This window comes from Camelina sativa, chromosome 4 (assembly GCF_000633955.1).
Source record: "Camelina sativa cultivar DH55 chromosome 4, Cs, whole genome shotgun sequence".
Classification (NCBI taxonomy): domain Eukaryota; kingdom Viridiplantae; phylum Streptophyta; class Magnoliopsida; order Brassicales; family Brassicaceae; genus Camelina; species Camelina sativa.
This window is the reverse complement of record NC_025688.1, coordinates 28,455,078-28,463,751: the sequence shown is the minus strand read 5'-3', so window position 1 is coordinate 28,463,751 and position 8,674 is coordinate 28,455,078. Positions and strand designations below refer to the sequence as shown.

The window sequence follows — 8,674 nt, the reverse complement described above, 5'->3', positions numbered from 1 at the left end:
ATCAGTGTTTTGACCCAAAAATATGCTGAACAGTGAATGATGTATGCTGTTACAGTTTATGTTTTTCTTACTTAATAAGCCTAATTGGTGAACAGACAAGAGAATGTGAAGCATTGCATTTGAGATCAGCTGATTATGCTTCTCAGCTAGGTGACCTGAATGCTACGGTATGATGCATTATATTTACCTTTTTCAGTGTACTGCCCATCTCTTATGTGTTGACGGTATTGATATCGGTTATCGTTATTTGCATAATGTCAAACTTGTTTAAAAATACATTTCTTGGATAAAGAATTGGAAAAAGACAATTAGCAATGTAAAATTTGTTAAATTTGTTAAATTTTGTAGTAGTTTTTGGTTGGCAAAGAGGCAGTTGTTATGTTCTTTACTTTCAAGTAATATGAGTCTGTCATGCAGGTTCGTGATTTGAAGAACAGTCATGAGGAGTTGAAGTTGTTTCTGGAGATGTATAAACGTGAGACCACCGATCCGAGGTAAGCTCAACTATATGTAACAAATCCAGTGGTCGCTATCTACGATTTTAATTGTTAGAGAAAAGTTTTCTTACCTTCCCCTACGTTGTGGCCATATATGTAGTATAATAGTGTTATCAATCTTGCCTTTAGACTGAGCTATCCAATCTTGGTGAAAATTTGCTGCTAACTTTTCTTGCGTTCTGAAGGAACTTATGTTCACTTTGCTAATTTATTCTTCACAAATATCTTATCCATTTTTACACTTCCATCAGATGAAATTCTCTTTTGGGTGTTATTATATTTTTATATATTCGTATCTAGGCTGAACACACGTTATTGTTATGCGCTTGGTGCATTTCCCTAAGTATCACTGGGATATTGTGCTGTGGCAGGGACATAGCTGAAGCTAAGGAACGGGAGTATAGGGCTTGGGCTCATGTTCAAAGTTTAAAATCCTCCCTTGATGAGCAAAATTTGGAGTTGCGCGTTAAGGCAGCAAATGAAGCGGAGGCAGTTTCCCAACAAATGTTGGCTGCTGCCGAAGCTGAGATTGCTGATTTAAGGCAGAAAATGGATGATTGTAAACGGTAAATAATTCAAACTCGTTTCATGCACTCTCCTCTGCTATGTAGAAGACCACTGATATTCATCGAAATCTTTCTGCGGATTGTTCTTCGATAGGAATTCTTTGAGACCGTTTTCTTGACATGGATAGGTCTTGTTTGTTTCAGGGATGTCGCAAAGCATTCTGATATCTTGAAGTCTAAACATGAAGAACATGGAACATACCTTTCTGAAATACAGGTTTGCGTATGAAATTTCTTGTTTCTTTGTTTATAACATATTTTAAAAACCTTGATGTTGGGTATCGATTTACAGTAACTATCTTCTTTTAGGCAATTGGAAGTGCCTACGAAGACATTGTACCACAAAACCAACAGCTTTTGATTCAAGTTACAGAGAGAGATGACTATAACATCAAGGTGTTTATTCCAAACTCTTGTTCCTCTAAATTTTACACTTACACGTGTATCTACTAGTGTTACAATAAGTTGGAGATTGATGGATTGTGTTAATGGCATGGGCCAATTTCTGTTGTTATACCTTATATGTTATGCAAGAATATCATGAAATAAGGATGGTTTGTTACTTGGATCCGACTATGAGATGTAATTTTTTATGCTCGCCCATTGTTGTTTCAGCTTTTCTTGGAAGGCATAACTTCAAGGCAGATGCAAGATATGCTGCTTATTGATAAATATATTATGGATAAGGATATACAGCAAGGCAGTGCATCTGCTAGTTTCTTATCCAAGAAATCCTCAAGAATTGAAGATCAGGTATATCTGTGTGTACCTGTATACACAAATTGTACGACCCCTTATCATGAGACTTTGACATGAAGGTGCCTTTTCTTGCAGTTGAGGTTCTGCACAGATCAGTTTCAGAAACTAGCGGAAGATAGATATCAAAAGTCTGTTACTCATGAAAATCTGCAAAAGAAACGTGCAGACATTGGGAATGGCTTGGAACAAGCTAGGTCAAGGTTGGAGGAGTCACATTCAAAAGTTGAGCAAAGTCGGGTGGATTATGGGGCATTGGAGCTGGAACTGGAAATTGAAAGGTAAATCAATTGTTCCCTCCCACTTCTCCGTCATAAAACAGTGTTGGTGATGAGCAGCTTATCATTATCTTCTGCATATGTCAGGTTTAATAAAAGAAGGATAGAGGAGGAAATGGAAATCGCCAAAAAGAAAGTTTCTCGTCTTCGATCTCTCATAGAAGGATCATCGGCCATTCAAAAGCTCCGACAAGAACTCGGTGAATTCAAAGAAATTCTAAAGTGTAAGGCCTGCAACGATCGCCCAAAAGAGGTAAGGGGACTCACTACTCTCCATTGTTTAGACTTCAGCAAGATGCTTAAATCATGATGTTACTGACTTTTTTTTATTTGAATCTTGAATCAAAACTGCGTGTGTTCTGATTGGTTTTGGTATTTTGTTCTCATAAAACTAGGTGGTGATCACGAAATGCTACCACTTGTTTTGCAACCCATGTGTGCAAAAGCTCACAGGAACTCGACAGAAAAAGTGTCCGACATGCTCAGCCAGTTTTGGACCGAATGATATTAAACCTATCTACATCTGACTGAACCGAAACGCTGTGAGCATAGATGTATGACGATACTGTGAAACCACAGGGACTTCTTTTCATATAGATAAAACATTAGATCTCTCTGTAATTATTACAATCGTTTTTGTATTGGGAAAGATCATGAAGAATAATGGGATAAGGCAAATCAGAGTTTTTGAAGATAACATTGTGGGATTTTGATCATGTGATAGAGAAAATAGGTAAAAATCTTAACACTCTTTTAGGGTTTATGTCTTGGTGATGATGATCCTTCCTTTTTTGTTTGTAATTCGGAACATGGTTTCCGCAATTGATTTTTAAATAATCTTTTTTTTTTCTTCCTCTTAGTTGTATTATCAAATAGTGTGTTATGTTCTACGATTCTCAATTTAGATAACATGATGTGGCAAAAATCTTGGCTGTTCATTCGTACGATTTGGGATGAATCTATAGATCAACAACTGATACAAACTGTTGAAAACATATATAGTGAAGTGTGTTGGAAGCGCCCGCATATTCTAGTGATCTACTAGACATTGTACAAAAGAAAAGGACTTGAATCATTTCATTCATTGTCGATTTTATATAAAAGAAAAAAAAGACTACACAAAATTCTTGCTAAGAAAAAAAAAAACTATTAAGAGCATCATAAATACTTTAAAACTTTTTGAACCAACACTTAATTTGGAATGGTATTTTTCTTTTCACTGTTTTTCTTTTTTTTCTTGTTGTCTTAAGACATGATCATTGGTATTGCCGCACATGTTCTTTTTCTCTTTTCCTTCCTTTAAAAAAATGGCTGAGAGGTGAAAAAGAAAGAGTTAATTTATTTGAAACATATGCTCTTAATTATTTTCCTCTTATTATTCTACTACTGCTTTCAGTTTGCTCTTTCTAATTGCTTGTTCTTTTTTAAGCCACTTTATTCCCAAAGATAAAGATCACATGTTTTAGCTCCATTCTGGTTCTATCTCTCGATCTATATATACATAACATAAATATGTGTATCACTAATCAGATTTTAAAAAGACTTAAGTGCTGAAAGGTAGAAATATATGGTTGCGTCACGAACAAGATAATTAATTATAGCAATAGAAAGACAGAAAGAAAAAACGTTTTCATACAAGGGAACTCCCGACTAGATAACAATGTATAAGAAAAATAAAGGAGTTATGTTCTTTTATTTTGTGTGTGTTTAGAATAAGTTTTTCTTGTTTGTGTTAAAAAAAAAGTAAAACAAATTCTTAATAATACGTGTAATATACATGAACAAAGTAGGAATGTAAGTCTGAGGATAAATAATTCGTGTTTCAAATGTAAATGTGATTTTCCACACGTATAGAAAATATAGTAAATGTGATTTTCCATTAGATATAATGAGTAAGGCTCGATATATTTGGTTCTTAGTCCATAAATTATACTAGTATTTAAAAACGGAAAACATTGTTTTAAAGCCAACATGTATCTTTTACAATATGTTTTCGAAACATATATGTAAATTATATTACGTCAGAGTTTTTATTAGTGTAAAAGTGTAATAAGAGTAAAAAAATTAGCTTAAATCAACAAGAATGAAAATAAGGTTACAGAAAATAAGTGAGAGAGAGAGAGAGAGAGACTGTGTCAACCTGCATTTCTCTTTCTAAAGCATATTATTGACGAAAGAGGAAAACAATCATACACTTAGTATCTAATGACTTTTCCCTAAAGCACTCCATTTTCTTTAATCTTATTGTCGACTCCAAATTTACATTGATATCACCATTACCAAGATAATTCACGAGACAAGATCTGTTTCAGATCAAATAACTGTAAATAAGTTTGCGTTCAATTACTTAATTATTAATCAACGGGAATTAAGCTGATCCTAGACCCCGTCTGTTTCTTTTAATAATCATTAATTGGGTATATCTTGTAACTATAATCTAAATTACAATTCAGAGACTCAAACTAATTTATACATTCCAGATCATTTGCTTTCTCTTGGTACATAGGGTTCTCATTATTTTTCACAAATAGATGACATTAGTAGTTTAACACATAAATAGTAGTAAAAAAAAACGAAACAGAAATAATAGAGTAGTCGTAGCGTCCAATAATACGGAACCATAATATATAGTGGCAGATATATAAATATATTGGACTAAACTAATTAATAGTCTGTACACATAGTTAGGTTTGCATGCCACAAGATGCCAAACAACGAATTCACCCTCTTGTAATTTGTCAGTCAGAGTATCGTCCAAACGATCCAGGTACATACGTATATACATATATATTTATTTATTTATAAGGAAGTATTCTACATATATATTGTCACTTCTATAATTTTTATTGTCGTCATTTGACATATTGTATCTTACAGAACTAGACTTAATATTCGTCAATTAATTCTTAAATATTTGTATATACGTGTGGTTAGAAATGTTTACTAGCTTCAGTTTTTTGCTCTGACTGTGTTTATAATATAATACATTATATTATATGCTTCATATATATATAACCAAAGTCTTTTACATATAAAATATATATAATCCAATAACAATCAGAAATATCCAAACAAGAGACACAAATGGTAGATTAGGAATTGTGGAAGTTCGTTACCTAACGAGTAACGTGTATATATGTATAGAAGTACACGATATAGATAATAATTATTCATAGTACTTAAATACTCCCTCCATTTTTTTGTAAACTGATTTTTTAAAAGTTATTCAGACATATTAAATAACATTTAATGTTAACTTTTTCTTATCAATTACACCACAAAACCACACCTCATTTAAAAATTTGTTCTTATTTTTATACAATTCAAACCTTAAAATCATGAGAGAGTATGCATGTGTTGTAATTGTCTACATAGAAGTATAGAGCATATAAACATTCAAACCTTAAAATCATGAGAAAAATAGAAAATTAACCCAACGTTTAATTATCATTACTATGTATTGAGATAATGATAGTGAGCTCACTTGTACACCCACTATGTTTCTATTTAATGACCTGTCTCCAACTATCCCTATGTCTCACCAAATCAGTATATATATATATATATATATATATATATATGTATATTCGAATATTATTACGATTGTCAAGAGGCAATTATAAATTTAACCTTTCTTCACATTCGATATAAAAGGACGAGTTCTAAAATTTCCCACTAAATCAAAAACATAGGAGTGAATCCGAATTTGACTGTGGACGATAAATCTATATCTGAAAAACAATGTATAACGACGAGGTTGATGTGGAGTTTGTTTTTTATTTAGTAACCTATCTATGAGGAAATCGTTTCATGTACGTAGTGGGGTTTCACTTATTTTGCCATTTAATTACTGTTATGTGTTATGACAAAAAAGTATTGTCAAATAAAAAAAAAATTCATATATAACAAAAGTTATTTGTCACTCTCAAATCTAAGGGTCCAATATGTTTGGGAATCAATAACAATAACAGTCTTAAATTGCCTCATAGTGGTGAACAAAGTAAGGTGTTGGCCAAAAGCAATCACCTTATTACAGTTTATATTCTTTCACTTTTGACGAATATTAAAGAAGTGGACAAACAAACAAAGTAAAAACACTATAAGAAAATAAATTAATGAAAATGTAAAAAATCTTAATATACTAGAAAATATTTAAAGACATCATCACCATGTGACTCATGTTATTTTCCAATACCTAGAATATGTTTTAAAACAATAAATAATTCAGCAAAAGTTTGTCCTCTTCACTGTCAATTTTCACAATCATCATCTCATCAAAACCTCACACACTATATATGACATATTAATCCGAAAAGAAAAAGTTAGTTATAAAAACTAGCTAGGCCAAGAACGTGGGTTACGTGTTACTGCGTTAATCATTAATGAAACCCTTTACAAATATGCATGTTCAATGTTGTTGGTAATAAGTGAACAATATAATGATCTTTGTCAACAAGTGAATGTTACATAAGTATATCAAAAAAAATTACTAACGTAAATGTATATTTTGTTAAAAATGAATCAATTCCTAGTTTACTACTCCATTCGATTAGAGAGTAGATAACTAGAGAAAAGGACTGCATCGTCATGTATTTTGTGAAACCAAGTATAAGAACGAAATTTTGACTCAAAACATATGGATGATAAACTTTTAAAAGGTATATTACAACAAACATACATGACGGACTGACGTACTATTTCTCCTTCAGAACTATCGTATCGTGTCAGTTTCCCATCGATCTTTGATCTCTTACCAGTTCTCCTTCGGACTTATATCCTCCGCCTATTTCCCTCCGAATCCATACTTCTTCGTCTATATCCCCATCGAACTTAAACTTCTCATCTAATTTTCCATCGTCTTGGTTTTAACGGTTTACTATTTTGATTAACCAACAAACGAACCTTGTTAACCAAATTAAACCCTATTAAACCGGATTACAACTCGATTACATAACTAAACCTAACTAATCCTAAAAATCAAAAAAAAATCCCAAATCGATTTTTCCCCTTTGCTCTCTCGAGATCCCTAAAATTGTATTCCCCTTTGCTCTTTTCGGATCTCTTCTCTCTTGGGCGCTTGCGATGGTGTTTATTCCCGGACCTGGTCATCGAGAGATGAGGAACTTATGTGTCAAGGATTAGCACTGAACGACGATTTGCAGAGTGTTATTCGGCACCATGATGATAAGACAAAGGGAAACTCTGCTCCTACAACAGCTCCCACTCCAATTCCGCTTGTTAACATCAATCAAGATGAGTCAGATGATGATTTTGCTCAGCTAGCTTATAGCCTTATAGGTAATGCCCATTCCTTGCTCATATCAGTTGAATCCCAAGACTTGGATTCCCAAAATTTTATTCAACTCATCTCTGCAGGTCGAAAAGAGAAAGTGCATGAGGGACTGGATCAAGGAATTTCAACCCTATTTTTCCTCCTCCACCACCTTCTATGAGGCCAGTACATGTTCATTCTGGCACTATGGACTTCCTCAGTGGTGATGTCTACAAACCTCAAGGAACCTCAGAGAGTGTAAAGCCTCCGAGTACTTCCCAATCATCACACATGGACTCTTCGGCTCATGTTTTCGATTAACCAGTTCCCCGGAGCAAATCCCCTGAGCAAGCTTTGTTCACCAAACCAGTTTATGACCAAACTGAGCAATTGCCTCCTGCTCCATGGGATACTCAGGAAACAAGGAAGTATCCAACATCAATGTATGCTAGAACCAACAAGAGGCCAGATTACTTCCAGCATAATGTTCCCCAACAGTCAAGCAGTGGCTCTGATTCTTCATATGATGATCTTGTGGAACAATCCCGGAATCTCTCTCTGAATCCAACAGCATCTGCTGCTGCTCCTGTTACACCACCCAAGAAAGATGATAAACCAGAGGATATCCTATTCAAAGACCTGATTGAGTTTGCCAAAACCAGGACATCATCATCTTCTACCTCCAAACCCAACAAACCGTTTTGAGACGAAGCTTGCAGTTGTTGGGGTTTACCGTTTTAAAATAGAAGAAGAAGAATTCGGGTCGGGTTGTATATGTTACCCGGGTTATAAATTGGTTTCATACCCGTTTAACATGGGTTTCTATCGGGTTTAGTCCCAAAATCGTGTAAACCCAGTTCGGTGGGAAAATAGACGGAGAAGTATGGATTCGGGGGGAAATAGGTGGAGAATATAAGTCTGAAGGAGAACTGGTAAGAGATCAAAGATCAATGAGGAACTGACATGATACAATAGTTCTAAGGGAAAAATAGTACGTCCCTCCATACATGACATTTATATTACACAAATTAAAACTCGAGAAAAAAACGGGAAATTTCCAAATTCTAGCTATTACTATATAAGACTGTACAGAAAAAAGAATGACAATATGTTGACCGAGTGTTAAACAAACAATTGGGTTTGATTACAATTTTTTGTTTTGGTTCATTTTTTCGTAGACTCCATTATAGTCATATTCTGCGACTTCTTAACATCCTCTCTTGTCACATTTCTATTAGACAAACACACTTTTTTCTAGAAAATCAAAACGTACCCGTTTCTTTACAAAAAAAAAAAAAAAAAAAA

The 8,674-nt window shown here is 33.8% G+C and overlaps 2 protein-coding genes across 3 annotated transcripts in view; both read left to right on the top strand.

Moving 5' to 3' along the window:
• LOC104783048 (E3 ubiquitin-protein ligase BRE1-like 1) overlaps nucleotides 1-2,848 on the top strand; it is a 13,213-nt gene extending 10,365 nt beyond the window's left edge. For both annotated transcript variants that reach the window (XM_010508133.2, XM_019245086.1), the window contains 9 exons: nucleotides 96-167; nucleotides 418-494; nucleotides 869-1,063; nucleotides 1,208-1,280; nucleotides 1,373-1,459; nucleotides 1,679-1,816; nucleotides 1,898-2,100; nucleotides 2,185-2,350; nucleotides 2,493-2,848. In XM_010508133.2, the coding sequence (XP_010506435.1) occupies nucleotides 96-167; nucleotides 418-494; nucleotides 869-1,063; nucleotides 1,208-1,280; nucleotides 1,373-1,459; nucleotides 1,679-1,816; nucleotides 1,898-2,100; nucleotides 2,185-2,350; nucleotides 2,493-2,624 (1,143 nt within the window). In that variant the 3' untranslated portion in view covers nucleotides 2,625-2,848. The remainder of the gene's footprint in view (nucleotides 1-95; nucleotides 168-417; nucleotides 495-868; nucleotides 1,064-1,207; nucleotides 1,281-1,372; nucleotides 1,460-1,678; nucleotides 1,817-1,897; nucleotides 2,101-2,184; nucleotides 2,351-2,492) is intronic.
• LOC104784413 lies at nucleotides 7,224-8,074 on the top strand. Its single transcript, XM_010509442.1, has 2 exons — nucleotides 7,224-7,395; nucleotides 7,695-8,074. The coding sequence occupies exons 1-2, from the start codon at nucleotides 7,224-7,226 to the stop codon at nucleotides 8,072-8,074; spliced, it is 552 nt and encodes a 183-aa protein (XP_010507744.1).

What these genes read in the sequence shown, in the direction of transcription:
- LOC104784413 (XM_010509442.1), top strand. Translation starts at nt 7,224, where the DNA reads ATGTGTCAAGGATTAGCACTGAACGACGATTTGCAGAGTGTTATTCGG. An exon ending in GCTAGCTTATAGCCTTATAG is followed by an intron (nt 7,396 to 7,694) that starts GTAATGCCCATT and finishes TCGATTAACCAG; the next exon opens with TTCCCCGGAGCAAATCCCCT.